The 21,020-nt window shown below is 41.1% G+C and overlaps 1 protein-coding gene across 9 annotated transcripts in view; it reads right to left on the reverse strand.

The window, feature by feature from the left end:
- ALG8 (ALG8 alpha-1,3-glucosyltransferase) overlaps positions 1-20,742 on the reverse strand; it is a 28,050-nt gene extending 7,308 nt beyond the window's left edge. For 3 of the 9 annotated variants that reach the window (XM_086385785.1, XM_086385777.1, XM_086385784.1), the window contains exons 1-8: positions 20,612-20,742; positions 16,036-16,114; positions 9,444-9,637; positions 6,441-6,550; positions 5,389-5,456; positions 2,533-2,659; positions 1,865-1,968; positions 928-1,048 (exon numbers count right to left, since the gene is read on the reverse strand). In XM_086385785.1, the coding sequence (XP_086241911.1) occupies positions 928-1,048; positions 1,865-1,968; positions 2,533-2,659; positions 5,389-5,456; positions 6,441-6,550; positions 9,444-9,637; positions 16,036-16,114; positions 20,612-20,706 (898 nt within the window). In that variant the 5' untranslated portion in view covers positions 20,707-20,742. Of the gene's footprint in view, positions 1-927; positions 1,049-1,864; positions 1,969-2,532; positions 2,660-4,254; positions 4,371-5,388; positions 5,457-6,440; positions 6,551-9,443; positions 9,638-16,035; positions 16,115-20,513 lie in introns of all 9 variants that reach the window. The other 6 variants (XM_086385776.1, XM_086385781.1, XM_086385778.1 and 3 more) reach the window with 5 other exon arrangements.
- Between the last annotated feature and the right edge of the window lie 278 nt (positions 20,743-21,020).

A 21,020-nucleotide genomic window follows, 5' to 3' on the forward strand; every position in this document is an offset into this window, starting at 1 on the left:
GAAGAGACTTAGCAGCAGCAGCAGCAGCAGCAAACAAGCAACCAAACACCTTATGTGGCTTGCAAAGCCTAAAATATTTATTGTCTGTCTGGTTACAGAAGCTTGCCTGGCGTTCTCTTGGTCCTGCCATTTCCCATCACACTAGGCTGCATTCACAGATGAGAGACTGTGAGTTGTTCTACAGTTAGTTATTTTCAGAACCGTCTGAAGGTATAAATTCCTTTTCATCACATCGCAAACTTAAAAGCACAGCCTAAGTTTTCTCTCTCTTTCATCTCATGCTGAATGCATGCCTACCATTATCTTTAATACCCAGAATCATAACTTACACATTCTTAAAAATACTTCTTCACATTTTAAAGTTTAAAAGTAAGGTTATAACTGCTGAAAAATGTTTTACTTGAGGTAAAAATTACCTTTTAAAGATGTCTAAATATTTTATTCCCAAGGAAAGGAACAACCATCTCATTGCCACAAAGAGCTTTTATAAGGAATGCAGTCTATTTCCACTGCTGAAGTATCAGTCCCTAGAACCACTTCTCTGTTTATCCTGAGAGCGGAAACGCGGGGCTGGAGAACAAACAGTTCAGCCTCATTCACAAGACAAAGCAGGGTTTTTTTTTTCCCATTTCTCAATGTGACTAGCCCTTGCAATATTCATAGTCTAAGTAAGAAGGCTTAGGGAATTCCATGTAGGTCCCTACATGGACTCAGTGCTCTCACTGCTGGGGCCCGGGCTGATCCCTGGTTGGGGAACGAAGATGTCACAAACCAAAAGCAGAGACGCCCCCTCCAAAAAAAGGTGGTTAGGACTCAGTGCTCTCACTGCTGGGGCACGGGCTGATCCCTGGTTGGGGAACTAAGATCCCACAAACCATGAGCAGAGACCCCCCCCGCAAAACAAGGTAAGAACGTTTGCTACCATACCGATGACAGACAGCACTTTATCCAAAGCACTGTACAAAGCCCAGAAGTTTGGAGCCCAATATGCGTGGCAGAGGCCCCTCTTGAAGGGGAATAGTCGGGAAAAGACTTGAGGCAGTTGGTTCTGTTGAAAAGAGATTAAACAGTGATCAATCTTTTCTAAGTTAAAAAAGAGATCTAGGGTACTATCTGTGGCATTGTGTGAAGAAAGTTATGAGGTCTGAGTTCCAGTATTTGTTCCTTCAAGGAAATAGTTATGTGATGCTGAGCAGTTCATAGAACTTCTTTTTGTCCAACCTTCTCATCTGTCATGTGTGACAAGGTACATCAAAGTATTCTGAATACCAGTCTGATACTGTGTATAATAATATAATATAATACTGGAAGAATTGATAAGGGCAAAGGAGAACAGACTGCAGCTTCATCAAGTTTACTGAAGAAATGGGGATGATGCAGAACGCCTGATGAGACATGCAGTGTTTCCCAGTTTTAGCAGCAATTAAAATTAACAAGGAAAGAAGCAAAAAAAAGGAAAAACACCTGCTGAACATCTGTAGTATATTTAGTATATATTCTAAAGTAAACACTTTAGAATGTTTGCTGTCAATGACTGACTGGCAAAACGCTGAGGACTGACTTGGGGTTACAAATAAAACATAGCAAACAAGCAAATAAACAAATCCAGAAATCTGTGAATACTTACAATCAACTCTGTGTGAGTGTGTGTTTGTGTGAGACATATTGTTAAACATACAAATATATGTACATACATATTTGCATAGGCACAAAAATGCCTGAAAGAATACCATCCTATCTTTGTGGAGTCATAGTTGGAAGGAGTGAAAAGGGAGTAGTTTTGCTTATTTTATATATCCCTGGCTTTATTATTTTTTCTAAATAATACCAAACATGTCTTCTTTATAACAAATAAAAGACTTACCAAGGCTAGAAAAGGACCCAATGAAAGAGCAGAAACTAGGAAAACAATCAGTCCCAGGGAAATAAGACGGACAAAGCTGAAGCTGTTCCATCGGATGGATCCATCTACAGAAAAGACCATTATCATTAACCAGGAGCATGGAAAGCCATAGCTTATATAACATGCCCAAATTAGTAGTAGCCCACGACTGAGCGACTTCACTTTCACTTTTCACTTTCATGCACTGGAGAAGGAAATGGCAACCCACTCCAGTGTTCTTGCCTGGAGAATCCCAGGGATAGGGGAGCCTGGTGGGCTGCCGTCTATGGGGTCGCACAGAGTCGGACACGACTGAAGTGACTTAGCAGCAGCAGCAGCATGATAATATACCAATCTTTATAATGTGGCAAGAACACAAAAAAGTAAGAATGGGTTTTTACCCATTTTTATAGGATCAATAGTTGAAAGATATCTGCTGTGCCTCATAAAACCCTCTCATAGGAGTTCCTTGGTGGTCCAGTGGTTAAGACTATGCTTCCACTTCAGGGGGCATGGGTTCAATCCCTAGTCAGGGAACTAAGATACTAAGTGTGGTCAAATAAATCAATAAAAATTAAAAAGCAAGCCACTAAGTCAAGACAAAATAAAAAAAAAAAAAAAAGAAAAATAACACAATCACTAAACCTTGCCTTGTTTATTTGCAGTGAAACAGTAAGATCGCAGCAAATATACACCGTAAGCTGGTGCTACATAGAGGTAGATGTGCTTGAAATGCAGGAGAACAGCAAAGAGAAATGCTCCTTCCATATGCCTTTTCTAGAAGATTGAAAAGGGAAATATCAATTCAAAATTCAGGGTAAACTAAACACCATAATGTAGCATCCTGGACTGGATCCTGGAATAGAAGGATGTTAGTGGAAAAACTGGTGAAATCTGAATGTATCAATGTTGGTTTTTTAGTCTTGATGAATGTACCATACAATGGTAACATTACAGGAAAATGAGTGAAGGGGTATAGGAACTCTATTGTATTTGAAAATGGTTAAGATAAATGGGTGAGGGGAGAAGAGAAATAGGTGAGGGAGATTAAGAGATGAAGTACAGTTGCAAAACAAATGAATCATGGGTATGAAAGGTACCGTGTGGAAAATGTAGTCAGCAACTATATCTGTCATCTCAGTATGGTGACAGATTGTAACCAGACTTACCGTGGTGATCATTTTGAAATGGATAGAAATACTGAGCCATTATGTTATGTAACAGCAACTAACAGTGTTGTAGACCAATTATTACTTCAAAAACAAACAAACTCATAGGGAAAAGATTAGACCTGTAGTTAGCCAGAGGTGAGAAATGGGGGAGGGAGAATTGAATAAAGGCAGTCAAAAGGCACAAAATTCTAGTTACAAGACAAATAAGTTCTAGGAATGTGATGTACAATATGAGAAATATAACACTGGTGGTGTTTCAGTCTCTAAGTCATGTCCAACTCTTTGTGACGCCGTGGACTACAGCCCACCAGGCTCCTCTGTCCATAGGATTTACCAGGCAAGAATATTGGAGTGGGCTGTCATTTCCCTTTCTGGGGATCTTCTTGACCCAGGGATCAAACCCACATCTCCTGCTTGGCAAGTGGATTCTTTACCACTGAGCCAGCAGGGAAGACCAGTATAAGAACAGAAGGAATTGATTCCAATTAGCTTTTACAGTTGGAGAAGGCAATGGCACCCCACTCCAGTACTCTTGCCTGGAAAATCCCACGGACGGAGGAGTTTGGTAGGCTGCAGTCCATGGGTTGCTAAGAGTCGGACACGACTGAGTGACTTCACTTTGACTTTTCACTTTCATACATTGGAAAGGAAATGGCAACCCACTCCAGTATTCTTGCCTAGAGAATCCAAGGGACGGGGGAGCCTGGTGGGCTGCCGTCTATGGGGTCACACAGAGTCGGGCACAACTGAAGCGACTTAGCAGTAGCAGCAGCAGCAGCTTTTACAGTGAGCCTAGTGGGTTCATAAATTCATTACTTCAACAAATATTTATTAAGTACTAAGTTTGATGTTGAGGTATAAATACATCGGCATAACAACACACTACAAATTCTCGCTAAGGGACCCAAAGATGTTAATTACCTTCACTCTCTTATAGTTAAACAATAGCTGGAGCTGATTTCCAGAGAAGATCTGGGAATCAGAGTATGAATAATTATAGATAAACTATGCTAACAAAGAATCACTTAAATCGCACATTACATATTAGGTAACATAGAGGACGACTGGGCTGAAGGCAGCAAGCAGTACCTGATCTAACAAACCACCCAGGAGAATTAAAGGCATTCTGATTCTGGGGGGAAAAAAAACAACCCTCCAAACTGAGTTGACTATGACTAGAGAAGTCTGAATTCTACCTACCTCACGGGAATTTTGGAAGGACCAAATGAGATAATGGTCCTGGGGTTCAGCAAAGAAACTGCCAGAGGGACCGTGAAAGGCCAGGTTCCTCCTTTCACTGTCTCATCAGGTGTGGTCTAGAACAGATGAATCAGCAATGGTAAGGCAAAACCAAAGGGATGCTTCTAAATCTCTCCACCAGTTTTATTATTTATTTAAGATTCAGAGAAAGTCCAGCTGGGGTTCTACAGCTAAACTTTAGTTCATTTGTTCAACAACCATTCACCCTTCACTCATTGAACACCAATTATGATCTATGGATAGTGTGGCTTATAATGGTTAAAAGAAAAAAAAACTTATCCAGACATTCATAGTTGATAAAGAACTTTAAAACAGATTATTGAATTTGATCTTTCCAAAGTCCCTGTGAGGTAAGTGGCCCCATTTAATAAACAGAATGTATCGAGGGTAAATTTTATTTTATGGATGAGAAAACTGAGGCTGGGAGGGTCGGAAGACTTGCCTTGGGTTGATGGTTCCCAAACCTGATGGTGTATCAATATTCCCTGGAGATTCCTAAAACCCAATCCCAGAGATGAGGAGACATCCAGAAATCTAAATTACCTGCTTTCCTCCTCTAAAGAAAGGAGGATAATTTTAACAACTTCACACAACAGTTGCAAGGTTTACTCAATAAGATATTATATATAATGGACCCAATGCCAATGCTTTTAAATTACTTGTCTGAGTCACACAGCTTGTTTGGGTTATTCAGGATTTCAACCCAGGTCTTCTGGTTCCAAATCCCATACTTTCCATTACACTATGCTACATGCTTCTGATGGGTAAGGCCCCACCATCATAGTTACTATTCTGTATAAACTATGGAAGACTTCCTTTCTGGACAATCCAAACCAAATATAGAAACTCAAGTTTATTTCAGGCCTGCCACACCCTAACACGTTTTTAGAGTATAATTTTCTCATCTGTAAAATGGAAAAAAGTATTACTAAAAGAGAAGATGGAATTTGTGAGAAATACTCAATACAAGTGTGAATACCACTTGGCAATGGAAAACAGTTGGTCAAATAAATTTACCTATCACCTTTACAAGCTAAAAACCAAACTAATATAACTAGCCTATTCTGTGTTTACCTGAAAGAATCGTGCAATGGAGAGCAGCATTAATCCAGATAAAAAACCATTGTACTGGAAATGAATATCTGGACTTAGGTCAAGGAAGGAAAACAGAGGATACCAAATTCACAATGAACTGTGCCAGCAGACTGAGCATCAAAGTTACAGGTGCTTATTTTACAGGTAAATTAAAGACAACAGTATTACTACCAGTTTGGACTTTGCATAAAAGTGTTTTGTATAAATTGTAAAATTCTGGATGAACTTTTAAATTAAAATTTATGTTTAAGAAGAAAACCAGGAAACTTTCCCATATGTTCTGTAAGTTAAAGAATGAACAGCTAAAGGAGTATTTTTTGTTTTGTCTTCTAGAATCAGGGATGAGAAAGGAAGGGACCTAACAGCTACCAAAGGCCATTTCATGCAGCATTTCGTTGTCAGTAAGCATACAATGAACCTGTGAGGTAGTCAGAGCCCAGAGCATTACTATACTTATGGCCTATCACCACTCAGATGACAAAACTGAGATCTGAGTCCAGGTCACACCTAAACCAAGGTCTAGGTGCTCTCACCTACACCTGGCTATGTCTAGGAAAACTAGAAATCTGGCTTCGGTCATTTGGATTTTAGTTACATTCAGACCCTTTGGATTTAAGAACTTTGCCTATTAACATGGGGCAAGCCAAGAGGGGAGAAAAGCAGGAAGCCTTGTTTCCACATGCAATACTGTGATAGGCCCTTTTCTACAAAAGGTATTTAGAATAATATAAACTATTTCAGATATGTATATTAGATTAATCTAAAGACAGTTATAAGTCCCAGTATATTGCTTTCCTGGTGATTTACCTGATTCTCGAACATCATCACTAACTTTTCAGGGACAAAGTGCTCTACAACCAGAGGGTGGTAAAGTTGAGTAGAGACCACAGTTTGGGGAACTGACTAACCCATCCCACATCCACTTTCAAAAGCAGCTCACATTTCAGAATCATCATTACAGAAAGAATTAATCTTATACTTTAGTACATATCAAATAAATAAGGGAACAGTGCATAAAACGTCAAGGATACGGTCTACAATCAACAACCCGAAGTTCCACAGCAGTAGTACTGACAGAATAAACTTTGGCTTCTCTGTAAGTTCTTTGCCTGCTTTTTTCCCATCAATGCATTTACAGCACCTAAATTGGAACATGAGGAAAGAATCAGAAACAACATCTTCATTAGAACATTGCAGTACTTTTACAGAGTGCTCTGATACACTCTGTGGTGTTTTATTAACCATTCATGAGAAGCTGTCCATGCCATTCTTTTCTTTTTAACGTGGAACTATTTTATTTTGAAAATGAATGATAGAAAAGCAACATTCAGGCTGAACAGCAGTTGGAAAACTAAGGTTTGAAAGTGAAAGTGAAATCGCTCAGTCGTGTCCAACTCTTTGTGGCCCCATGGACTATAGCCCCCCAGGCTCCTCCATCCATGGATTTTCCAGGCAAGAGTACTGGAGTGGGTTGCCATTTCCTTCTCCAGGGGATCTTCCCGACCCAGGGATCGAACCCAGGTCTCCCGCATTGTAGGCAGACGCTTTACCGTCTGAGCCACCAGGGAAGTCCAACTAAGGTTTATATCAATCCAAATATGAAGGGGAAAAAAAGGAAGAAATGGAGGAATGAGGAGAGAAAAGATCAAGGAAATAACGCTACTATTTATGGAGCACTCGGTATATCCAAGATGCTTTCACTAAGAGTATAATATTTACTTCCCAAGGACCATGGAAGGTTTTCTTTTTAAAAAGGAGGGAAGAGACTCCAGGAGACTTTCTTGTAGCCCTTCAATAGGTCTGCACCCAAATCACAGCTCAATGTTGCCAGTTATCAACAGGGAAGAAAAAGAAAGGTGACAGGATCCAGGTCTGGTGATACGGACAACTTTTCAGTTAAAGTGCCCTTGGGTGTCACCGTTCCCAAGTAATTCCAGGGAGTTACAAAAGTTTTAGTTGCTTCCCTGTCGGTTCATTAGAAACAAGGATTGGGGTGTCCATGCCATTCCTAAACCTAAAAAGGTGGGAGCAGAAAGAAAGTCCTCAGGGCCAGTTTCGTGTCTCTCTCAGCTACGCTGACTTGAAACAAAGTCTTCATTTAATAAAACAAATTAAAAAAACCAAAAACCCAAAAGAATTTTGAAAACTGAGAGGACACACACTATTTTAGTTCGTAAGACTAAAAAAATGCAGACCAGGATAACACTACATTCTAAATTATATGTCATCAAACCAGCCAAATTAAGAATAGGCCGGCGAGAGTTTGGGAGAGAGTGGTGGAGGGGATAGGGAAAAAAAAAAGAATAGAGACACAAACTTGCAGCTTTCAACTACCCAAATAATTTAAAAAACTCCTATAAAAAAATGTATGTCATTTAAAGGTAAAGAATACAGTGATTAAGCGACAGCAGCAGGTGACAACTGTACGATCCATTTCTATTTTGTAAAAATTATATTCAGACACAAAAAGAGGTTGAAATAATAGGCACCAAAATGTTGATAGTGATAGCAGTAAGTGGAGGAATATGGGTTCCTGTTAACTTTAGCGAAAGTGAAAGTGTTAGTCACCCAGTCGTATCCGACTGTGTGACCCCAAGGACTGTAGCCCGCCAGGATCCTCTGTCCGTGGGATTCTCCAGGCAAGAAAACTGGAGTAGGTTGCCATGCCCTCCTCCAGGGGATCTTCCCGACCCAGGGATCGAATCCAGTTCTCCCACCTTGCAGGAAGATTCTTTACCGTCTGAACCACTGTATATGTGCTGTTTTCCAAAATTTTGACAACAAGGATGTATTATTCTATGAAAAGATTTTTTTTTAATGTGTTTCATTTGAATACCAGCAAATCCTGAAAACAAAGAAAGCTAAAAGGGAAAGCAGACATAATAAAGATGCAGTTGGACAGGGGCTAGGGAAAGGTGTCCTGCTTTTCCTGCCTGTAGCCTGAGTTTCCTCATAAATAGAGAGAGTAACCTTATAGGGTAATTGAGAAAATGAAGCAAGTTACTAATCTACACAGAGTGCCTTGTTTGAAGGTTTTCTCTTAGTTAGCTGTTCTCTCTTACACTGTAGATGGAAATGAACTCTCCTCCTTCTCGCTGCCTGCATACCCTTTCCCTGGGAGCATGAATTTAAAGATTTTGAGTTAAAAGGAGTACATGATATATGACCTTCTCCTCCAACTCTTGCCAGGTCATACACAGAATGAAGGTCAGGGAGCCAAACAGGAGTTATTCCGTAAGGGGCAAGAGGTTCACTTGAGAAGGCCACATAAACAGAAATGATCTATTTATGACAAGGGGCACTAGTAACAGAGTTACTTCTCTGTCACAATCATATGAGTAGGCTTAAGTATTAGGACAGAATAGAGACCAACAATGACTGGGAACTCACTATTTGGAAGTCACTGTGCAAAACATTCTACATATATGTATTCAACTACTTAAAAGTAATTTATAAGTAAAAGGTGCAAAACATAAAAGTATACGATATAAACATAGCTTAAAATTAACGAAGAGTCTTTGTGAAGGAATGAATCCGGAGACTGCAACTAGAAGCGCTCAGTGAGATGTCTTGAGTTTCCTAGAATGGACACTCCATTGGTGGTTAGCACTATGCGTGTGTGTGCATGAGTGTGCTGTGTGGTGTGTATGTGAGTATCCTAAAGAGTATCCTAAAGAATAGGGGAGGTCACAGCAGCATGTGGTGGCCTGCTACAAGATAGGAAAGAGGCATGTAGAGCAATTCTGGGCAGGAGAAATGGTCCTGGAACTCTACTTGGGCCTACTTTTCACAACATTCACAATCTTGTACTATCTCTACCTTGTAACCCACCTTAACCCCCATTTTTTTCCCCACAAGATTCAGCTAGACTGCTAGCTGTAAGTACTCACTGTGCAGTTTAAAACGCAACAGTTACAAATGTCCCAGCATTTGCTATTATATGAACTTCGTTTGCCCACAGTGAAGAACAGGTTAATACTATTTGATACCATCTCCTCAACATCTTCCACACGGAATAGCATTCTCAGACTTACTCATGGACGGCATACACAAAGAGTGCGTCTGTAAAGATGACAGAAAATCTCTGGAAGAGTAAGGTCCTTGAGCTGGAGTAATTCAGATTACGGACATTCAGCATCTCTTGATCAAAATATTTCGCAACATGTGACAGGGCATACTCAAACCATGCAAAAAAGGGAGGGTAATCCAAGGTCCACTCTGAAGTTGCCTGTGGTAAAAACAGAAGACAGAATATATCCTAAGTAACTGAATAAACAAAGAAGATACAAAGACTGGAAATTTTCATTCTCTGGTCTTCAAAAACAAAAACAAAAACAAAACACACATAAAATGAAATTACACTTAAAATATGCCATAAATAGAAAAATCTCTGTTAGGACTGAACAGAACACTAAAAGTCATTTCCTGAGTTATTTAATATAGTCTTCAAGTTCCTTAGAGTCAACTGTACTTCAAAACAAATTAATTTGAAACCTTGTAGTAATGAATTTGCTTATGACATGGTTCTATTCATCTAAATATAAAAAGGGAGCTTTACTGTTTTGTTGCTAAGTTGTGTCCAGCTCTCCTGTGACCCCATGGAGTGCAGCCTGCCAGGTTCCTCTGTCCATGGGATTTCCCAGGCAAGAATACGGGAGCGGTTGCCATTTCCGTCTCCACAGTATTTTCCTGACTCAGGGATCAAACTCGATGATGTCTCCCTCATCGGCAGGTGGATTCTTTACCACTGAGCCACCAGGAAAGCCCCCGAAATAGAGTTAAGGCATAACAAATGATTCTTTAGCTTGGGTTTAAGTTCTGTCCCAGAGACACAATTTCTCTACCTGTAAGATGAAATATTGTGAGGACTAAATGAGATAATACATATGAAATCTATTTATAAATAACAAAATGCTAGACTGATCTACTTATCTTTTGCTCCACTAGGTTATAAGACCCTTCAGAGCAGAAACCACTCTGTCATTTCTGTATCTTGAACATTAAGTTCCTGATATATTAAGAACAGTCATTAGTTAAGTGAATAAACAGTCGCTAATGATTAAATAAAAATATAAATCATATGAAAAATATATAAACTATACAAAAACATATAAACTATATATAAACTTTATGGTGCTATAGTTTGGTATTTTGTTTCAGTTTCTACATTCATACAAGAATGGTAGTACTCACCTCATAAGTTATCTCATTACATCTTATATAAGTGTGTGTGTGTATAGTGCTGAATCAGATACAAACTAAGTATCGATAAATATTATTTATTATAATTTACAAAAGTGATTACTATTTCCATTACTTGTCCCTAAAACTAAACCTAGATCTTATACCTAAACAGCTGAGATAGCAATTATCTCTCTACTCTGCACCTGTTGCTCTTTTCAATTGAAAGCTCTTCTCCTTCTGGACGGAGAAGGCAATGGCACCCCATTCCAGTACTCTTGCCTGGAAAATCCCATGGATGGAGGAGCCTGGTAGGCTGCAGTCCATGGGGTCGCTAAGAGTCAGACATGACTGAGTGACTTCACTTTCACTTTCATGCATTGGAGAAGGAAATGGCAACCCACTCCAGTGTTCCTGCCTGGAGAATCCCAGGGACAGGAGAGCCTGGTGGGCTGCCATCTATAGGGTCGCACAGAGTCGGACATGACTGAAGTGACTTAGCAGAAGCAGCAGCTCCTTCTGGAAGTACACTAAGGGTTCACTTGGTACTAACTTGGTGCCCACAGGGACTATTATTTAGGGTCTCTCCTGTGTTATAAAATGAGGCAAGAGACACTCAAATAACTTGTTAGCTCTTTGTTTCTGATAAGGAAGAATGAAAACTTTAGGTCCTAATAAGAAGCAGCCTGTTTACGCCCCGGGCAGGTATAAAATGCAAAAGCCTCAGCCCTGATCCAGCTCAGAGGCTCTCTGTATAGGGCACTCAATCTACAAATCTACAAAACCACCCACTATATTCTCCCTTATGAAATGTTCCTTCACTAATCTCAAATCTCCAATGTGGGATATAAACAAGATGAGCCACTGAAAAATGGAAAGTAATATTAGAAATTTTATTTTTTAATCTTATCCTTCTTAATTTTTATTTTTAAAGTATATTAATACAGTAGTACTTTTATTATTTATAAAGACATATTGGGTAGTAAATGCTTAAAAATGACTTCTTGCTAGGGTGTATATATATATATATATATATATATATATATTTTAACGTTTAGCAATTACTGGTCTATATAATTTCAAGAAGTTCAACAGGAATTTAGACTATTAACATCCATGGTTTCCAGCCACAGTTTCTATGTCAGAGCTCACACTACCCTTAAAGAGCCATTTATCTTACTGGAAGTCTAAACAATTTTTCTACTTTATCGACATATTTATTATTCTAAATAAAACGGGGAAAAGGAAGCATTAAAAGGACTGAGAAAAGGAACAGGTGCTGCCCGAGAGATAGTCATTTTCCCAAAACAGTGTCCCTGTCCTTCCCTTGCTATATCTAACCCCACACCACCTCAGATCCTCTCATATGCTGCTGCTTCTCCCCACTGAGACTTCCCACGCCGAGCCCAGAAGGTCCTCCTGACCTCAGGAACTTCCAGCTAGAGCCATCCTCTGACCTAAACAGCTTCTGGGAAGCCAAGCAAGCTATTAGCTCACATTTCCTCCCAAGTGACCAATTCTGTCACTTACATGTGGTAGAGCTGGGGCTCATATTCTGTGTCTCCTGACTCCAAATGCATTAGCTCAGGAAGCTACTAGAACAGCAAAGACCCTCACTCAGTGGAGGATGGTGACTACATGTTGACCAGAACGGGGAGGTCTCAGGCCCCAGGAGGACAGCAGAGCCCAACAGGAAGAAGAAAGTCTCTCCGGCTCAGCCAACGCGAGGCTGCCACAACTCAAGCCGATGAAAAGCCATGGCTCTTTGTTGACTACAGCCCTCCCAACTTCCTTTTCCCCTCTTTCTAAGAGCTCTCCTGCCCTTGCTGTGCAGGGACCTTGCCACAGTTGAAGACCCTGAATTGCAATTTTCTGTTGATTTTTTTTTTTCCTGTTGATTTCCTATGTGTGTGTCTGTGTGTGTGCGTTAGTTGCTTGGTTGTGCCTGACTCTGCAACCCCAGGGACTGTAGCCTGCCAGGTTCCTCTGTCCACGGGATTCTCCAGGGAAGAGTACTGCAGTGGGTTGCCACTCCTTTCTCCAGGGGATCTTCCCAATCCAGGGATCAAACCCAGGTCTCCTGTACTGCGGGCAGATTCTTACCATCTGAGCCACCAGGGAAGCCTCTGTTGATCTTAAGTAAGTCCATTTTTGCTGGAAAAATAACTGTCAGTCTACTTGTTTTAGGTCAACAAAGATTCAAAACAATTGTGTTCATTCCACAAATATTTACTTGGGTGTTTTTGTCTTTCCCAACCAAGGGAGCAATCCTTTTGAGGTCAGAGCAGAAAGGAAGGTTAGAAGCCATGGCTAAGGAAGGCTCTACAATGCAATCTACTGCTCAATATCTACTCTCCTCAGTATGACAAAGACCCTTCCAAACCCACAGCAGACACCTTACCATCCCTCTGTCAGCCTCACTGACAACTGAGTTTTGCCCCATTGATTTCTTTCATTGTTACTGCTGAGGAGAGCAGGAAGAACAAAGAAGTATACCATTACTAGAATCTCTTTTCATATAAACCTCTTGTATCTAAAATAAATGAATAACAAGTGACAGCTCTGGCCTAAATATACTTCCAGGAGTACTAAAATAATAGGTAGTAGTGAAAATTATAGGAGTAAAGGAGAGAACATCCAGAAAGAATGAAAGAATATTAAAAGAAAAAGGAACCACAAAGAGAAGCCCAGAGGAAACCAGCTTTTGAAAGAGTATTTAGATTCAGAAGAGTTAGCAAAGGAGACCAAGAAGGAATAGTCAGAGATAAAAGGAAAAAATGGTGAGACAAGGGACTGACTTTCCATACATAGGTTGAAAGTTATTATATTAATAATGCTAATTATTAAGAACCTTTAGTAATGTTTAATGAGCACTTTTACTCTCAGTACATCACATACATTATATTCACTTTATCCCAATAATTATTTATTATCATCTAATATTAATAGTTGGTGATGCGGAGGCTTTAAGCGGTCAAGCAGCCTACCCACGGCTGCCCAGCACAGGTTTTAAGCAGCAGAGCTGAAAGTCAAATCTAGACAGTCTGGAACCACAGCCCAGCCTCTTGACAACTAGGCCACACATAAAGTTTCCTCACTGGTTTGCATTATTATTTACTTACAGTTCCTTAGCATTCCTATTAAATACTTGCAGTGTTATTATGTGAAGAGGAATTTAGTCAATTAGATCAATTATTCTCAAGATTTTTCAGTACAAAGGTCTATTATGACTTGACCTAAAAATCCAAAAGGCAACTACAAACTCACAGAAACAGTTTAGCAGTTGTCTTAAGAAAAACCTCCCTGACATCACAGTGCTGTTTTTGATCAAGTAATTTCTGAGCTAACGTCTGTTTTCCATGAAGTATCAGATGTAAGTTAGTAACTCATACCAGAAATAAAAACACAGACATGGTTTTTATAATAATGGGAGAGAATGGTTTGTATATTGCCAGATACCTACACATCACATTTCATTATTCCTGTCCTCATAAATCACAAAATGTTAGGGAGAGACAGGATCTTAGAGATAATTCATTCCAAATCCTCATATAATTGATGAAAAATCAAGGCTCAGAGAGATGAAATATATTTTCTAGGTGCTGCAGAGCCAGGCCTAGAATCTAATTTTCCTTCTTTCCCTATCCAATATTCTTTCAAAAAGGATGTGACAAATATTATAATTCCCCATGTAAAATTTGGGAAACTCATTTTGAAGTAAAGGGGTCCCCTAATAGTGCCAGAGGGCAGAACTGAATGAAACTGACTCTTTCTAAAACCAAGCTCCCTTGCAGAGTTTGTGATTAACCTTTCTATCCAAAACTTTATTCCCTTTCTTTTTAAAAAATTTTATTTATTTTTGGCTGTGCAGGGTCTTTGTTGCTACGTGAGGATTTCTCTAGTTGCAGCAAGTGCAGGCTATTCTCCAGTTGTGGAGTGCAGGCTTTTTATTGCAGTGGCTTCTCTTACTGTGGACCATGGACTCTAGGGAGCGTGGACTCAGTAGTTGTGGAGCACGGGCTTAGCTGCTCTGTGGCATGTGGGATCTTCCTGGACCAGGGATTGAACCCCTGTCCCCTACATTGGCACGGAGACACCCAACCACTGGACCACCAGGGAAGTCCCTTTATTCCCTTTCTTGTCCCACCACGTTCTCCTTAGGAATTGAAGAGTATCAAAGAAAAGAGGGGGCTGAAACCAACAAAATCCTGTGGGGTCTACTCAGGTATAAGATTCTCCACAACCCCTACTTCTTGTTTGGCCTTCCAAAGAGCAAACTCAAGGAGTTAATGATTAGAACAATAGTCACAGGACTTTTAGATCCTCCTGAAGGGATATAGATAACAACTGGACTCCTATCTTTGAGTTGTTCTGCAGAAACTAATACCCTCAGTTGGTGGATGATGGTGACTACATGCTGACCACAGCACATAGACCCCAGGCTGGAACCAGAAGGTTGATGATTAAGATCCTCTAATTACTGCAGATGGTAACTGCAGCCATGAAATTAAAAGACACTTACTCCTTGGAAGAAAAGTTATGACCAACCTAGATAGCATATTGAAAAGCAGAGACATTACTTTGCCAACAAAGGTCCATCTAGTCAAGGCTATAGTTTTTCCAGTGGTCATGTATGGATGTGAGAGTTGGACTGTGAAGAAGGCTGAGCGCTGAAGAACTGACGCTTTTGAACTGTGGTGTTGGAGAAGACTCTTGAGAGTCCCTTGGACTGCAAGGAGATCCAACCAGTCCATTCTGAAGGAGATCAGCCCTGGGATTTCTTTGGAAGGAATGATGCTAAAGCTGAAACTCCAGTACTTTGGCCACCTCATGTGAAGAGTTGACTCATTGGAAAAGATTCTGATGCTGGGAGGGATTGGGGGCAGGAGCGAAGGGGATGACAGAGGATGAGATGGCTGGATGGCATCACTGACTCGATGGACCTGAGTCTGAGTGAACTCTGGGAGTTGGTGATGGACAGGGAGGCCTGGCATGCTGCGATTGATGGGGCTGCAAAGACTTGGACACGACTGAGCGACTGAACTAACTAACTAACTAACTAACTAAACGTCACTCTATGACTTCACCACCAACCAATCAGAAAAACACGCATGAGCTGATTATGTACCCTGTGACCCTCACCCCCTACTGCTACCTTTAAAATCTCTTGCCTGAAAGCTACTGGAGAGTTCAGGTCTTTCAAGCACTAGCTGCCCATTCTCTTTGCTTGGCGCCCTGCAATAAACACTGTATTTTCCTTCACCATAACCCAGGTCAGTAGACTGACTGGTTTTGTGTGTGCCAGGCAAGGGGGCCCAAGTTTGGTCTGGTAACATGAGGAAAGAATACAAGTTTTTTTAACGATCCATTCAACCTAAGATCACAGGGAGAACTCTTTTAATATCAGTAATACTTGTATGATAAGGGTGAAAATTATCAACTTACCTCATAATACCACTGTGATATCGGCAAACTGTGGGTGATAGCAAGCCAGTTTCGGTGTACTTCAAAATCTGTGGAATGGCTATGCAGAACAATCAGATGAATAAAATGAGAGCTCAAAATATTTATCAATTTCACATTTCTAAAATTATGCTTTTAAATGATCGACACACCTTACATAGTCACAGCTCACTATCCTATAAAGACAAAAATAGGTACTATATAAGCCTGAAACACTTCACTTATTTGGAGGCCAGACTTCCTTCTGGAAAAGCTGGGGAATCTAAGTGAAAAGGGTCTCTAAGTTAACCACAGGCCGACCTAAAAGCCCATACTTTTTCTCATGGGAGGCCCTCAGGCTATTGCTCAGAGACGACTTATTCTTGTTCATAAACAATGTTAGTAAGATTCATGATCTGGAAAAGGCCTCACAAAAGCTGGATATTCAGGGATGAGTAGGTAAGTTCATGAGACAGAAAAGGGGGGGGGGAAATGGCCCTGTCTTTCCCATATCTCCAAATACTGTTTACTAGTCTCCCACTCACTAAATATAAATATATCTAAGTACGTGCCCTATAGGGGAGGAAAACTGTTTTCCCTTCAACCCCTCTAGGTTCTGTGGCTGACCTAAGAATTAAATTGACATAAGACAGAATGGTGCTGCTGCTGCTAAGTCACTTCAGTCGTGGAATAACAGGAGGAAAAAAAAGACAAATTATTTCTATTTACTTATCTATTTTTGGCCACACCATGGGCAAATGGGATCTTAGTTCCCTGACCAGAGATTGAACTCACGCCTCCTGCAGTGGAATCACTGAGTCTTAACCATTAGACCACCAGGTTAAGTCCCCCAAAAAGACAATTTGAATTATTTACATATGTACAGAAGTCCCAGAAGATATGAGATGAGACTCATAAGGTAGCCAGATGACTGAGGCTCATCTCACTATTCTGAGAGCTATGGAGAGGGGAAGCGGGCTGAGGCTTCAAAGACAGGCGAAGGTAACTCAAGGGTAAGTCTCAGGTGAAAAAGTGATCTCTGGTAAGAGCTACCTTCCAGATACAGGCCCCCTTTCTAATGTATTCCATTGAAAGTAACTTTGACAGCTTTCAGAGCTTCTCCTGTATCTGTAGTTCCTCAAATTAATAGGTCCCCCCAAATCCTTACGCCAAAGAGACATATTTTGGGGTGCACTTCAGCCACCCTTTGTTCTTCTTTAGCAAAAGCTTATTTTTCTGTTTGCTCACTGCTGTACTTCCCCTCCACATCTTGCACAGCACCTGATATGTGTGTGGATGGGCTCCATACATTCTGGCTGAATTAACCACTCACCAGAGTCAATGAGTTCCACAGCAGAACATGACTTACACTTTCCAATGTTTCATACATTTCTACAATGACAACTCTGTGATGAGTTTCCTAGACAAGCTCCTCCATGTCTCTTTCATGGCTTGCCATTCCAATATTCATCAAGCCCATGTTCCCTTATGTTCAGTTCTTGGTCTTCTTTCTATTCAGCTTACTCTGCGCTGGACAATCTTATTCACACTTACTACTTCCACTATGAACTGTGGAATGATGACTCCCAAATCACATATACAACCTTGGTCTCTTTCCTGAGTTCTAGAGAGAGGCATCTCCAACTTCCTGCTGACAATGTCACCTGAATCTCCTACAGATTTCTCAAAATCACAATTCACAAATGATCTTATGATCTAACATTTCCATTTCTAGATATATACTTGTAGGGGAGCAAAATGTGTCTCTTTGGCAAGAGGATTAATTTAAGCTAATTATTTTTAAGAAACAGAAGACTCAGGAATCCTTTTTTAGCACCCTCTTAAGGGCCCAACGAATTTATATAAAGGGCTTTGTTCCTGGAATAGAGCTATCACCACTGATACTGGTCAAGAATATGGGCTAGGTGTGGTGGAAGAAATTCATCAGAGCCTAGAGATCAGAGTCCACTCTGTCCCACTGTCTCTTCATGGCCCAGCAAACATTTGTTTACCAAGCGTTTGCTTTTCCATCTCCATGTTGACTGCCTTTCTCCCCTTTGCAGTCCCAAACCATTACCCTTAACACCTGCTTGTCTTTAGTTGAAGACAGTATTTAAGGTGGAGGTTTCAGTCATTTTGGCAAGTTACTCTGTTATCCTGAGTCTCTCCCATGTACATGCTGTTACACTTTTATTTGATTTTCTCCTATTAATCTGTCTCCTGTTAATTTAATTCATAGACCAGCCAGAAAAACCTGGCCAGAAGGGTAAATGAAAATTTCTTCCTCCCCAAGATACTCAATAGAAATGCACACATATGTTCAACAAAAGACATTTACTAGGTATGTTTTCAGGCCTCATTATATGTCAGAGACCTTTACTGCTACCCAATCTAAAGTGAGTCTCTGGGACTTCCAGAGTATTGGCGGTCCAATACTTAAGACTCCAAGCTTCCACTGCAGGAGACGTGGGTTTGATCCCTAAGTCAGGGAACTAAGATATCATGTGCTGCCTGGCATGGCCAAAATAATAAGGATAAATAAATAAATAAATCTACTTTAAAAAGTACTTTATTGCCATCACTTTAATTAAATAAGTCTTCCCTGTTAGTCTTCTTATAAGATCTCATTTTTTCCCTTCATAACACTTAACATAAGCATTGTTATGTAATTATACACTTGTGTTGATCTGTTTCTGGACCTGCTATCCTTACTAAACTACATAGGAGTTCCCTGGTGGTTAGGACTCAGAGCTTTCACTGCCATTGGGCCCAGGTTCAACCCCTGGTCAGGGAACTACAGTCCTGCAAGCTGTACGATGCAGCCAAAAAACCCAAACCAAACCTACACTCTGTAGCCTTAGGGATCATATCCATTTTTTCCCTCCTCTCTAGTACCCAGCCCCAGTATCTGGTTCATAATATAGCACTTAGTAAACATCTTGGTCCCCTTCATGGATCACTGCCTTGCCGTGGCACAGGGGCTTGCGTAACTTAATGAAGCTATGAGCCATGCCATGCAGGGCCACGCAAGACAGACAGGTCATAGTGGAGAGTTCTGACAAAACGTGATCCACTGGAGGGAATGGCAAACCACTTCAGTATACTTGCCATGAGAACCCCATGAGCTGTATAAAAAGGCACAGGGACAGGGAAGCCTGGCATGCTGCAGTCCATGGGGTCGCAGAGTCGGTGACTGAACAACGACAACAAAAATATTTTGGTGAATACTTTTGCATTTATCCTGCAGCTTCTCTCTCACATCCCAGGGGTTTCCTGTTTGAGAAGCAGACCATCAACTACAACTGTACACATTCTTAATCCTGGACCAAGAGCGGTATTCAAAATCACCACGCTGAAGACACATTTCTGGGCTGAAGTAACTAAAGCAAGGAATGTCGATTTATATACACAGTTAAAAAGAAAAATTCCCTTTCATTCGGATTTGAAAGGAACTTTCTTCATATTTAGAAAGATTTTTTTCCAATTTGCTTTTAAAAGGAAAAGATGTTTTTTTATTTCAGTTCTGCAAAGTTCAACTGCCAAACCCCTTCTTTTCCCAAGCTCCTGTAATTCATTTTGCTAAACCTACATAAATACTTCATTGCTTATATATACATCAGTACATGTTTACATTCTATACACACAGCTCTTTCATACCCAACAAGAGGTCACCAAGATCTTGAACTAAAGGATACCAGTAAACCAAATCCTAAACTGGGAACTGGGGTAGGGAGATCCATAGAGAGAAAAGGAAAGAGGGAAAAAGTCAAAGGAGAAAAATTAGGATGAACAGAATGTGGACGCCAACATTAATAAATATTGAGTACCCACTGTATACACCTGGTGGCTGTTCCCACGCTTTCAGTCTTGGTTTTGCGTCCATGTGTCACACACTGGTCTAAACCTGAGTGATCTGGCCCTGTCTACCTCATTCCTTACTGCTCTTCAGTCACAATGGTCACTTTCTGTTCCTAGAATACTGAGTTCTTTCTTAGCACAAGGCCTTTTCACTTACTCTTTCCTATTTCTGGAACTACTTTTCACATTGCTTATTCTTCTGCACCCTACAGCTTTCAACTCAAACATCATCTCCTTTTGAGTAAAGTCTTGCCGGGTAGTCGCTCTCTACTTCTTTCAGACCTCATCACAATCTGAAACTTTTCTGCTCCTCTATCCGCCCCCACCAACTCCTTCGAGGACAAAGACTGTAAATGTCTTCCCAACTGCCTCTCCAGGACTTAGAACAGTGCATATTAGCACAGGAGGCAGCTGATACATACTGTATTTGAATGAATGTTGGAGGTAGATGCTGTTTACCTGCATATTAAGGAAGAGGACCCTGAAGCCCCAAAACACTAAAATCAGTGCCAGACATGACTCCAGCTATCCTGAGCTATGATCTGGTCACTAGATTCTTGTGCATAGGTAAAATAACTAAAGCGCTGAGTGGGAAGCATAGCAAAGTGTAGCAGCGACCTCACCACTTCAAGTTCCTTTTCCTCCTCTCATCCACGATTACTCTCGCCCGTCCTAACCGACGGGCCTCCCCGCCCAGCCCCGGGTCGTGTGGGTCCCTTACTAGGTAGGGATGAGAAGGCATTTGAGGAGCGTCACCCCGAGCGCCAAAGCCGAAAACCAATTGCTACCGCCGGTCGCGATCCCGAAAGCCGCCATTGCTACGGCGCCGCCAGCTTTCAATCAACTAGACCCGCCTGCACGGCCCCGCGCATGCGGGGAGGGCCCTCGGAGGCGGCGCCCGCGAGCTGCGCGCATGCGCCGAGCCGCTCAGCCACTGAGGTAGAGGGAGGCCGGAGCTGGGGCGTTTAAACCTCCCGCCCTCACCGCCCCGCCTCGTGCCCCGCCCCGACAGCCTCCCAGAGTCTGCGCGGTTTCCAGAGCGACAAGTTAAGTTTCACAGGCTGTTTTTTTTCTGTTTTGGTTCACAAAGTTGTTGGGTGTCTGCTCTGGTTGTTGATTTTGACTGTCGT

Source organism: Bos grunniens, chromosome 29, assembly GCF_055505025.1.
Source record: "Bos grunniens cultivar Pamir isolate PY7600 chromosome 29, Bosgru_T2T1.0, whole genome shotgun sequence".
NCBI classification, from domain to species: Eukaryota; Metazoa; Chordata; class Mammalia; order Artiodactyla; family Bovidae; genus Bos; species Bos grunniens.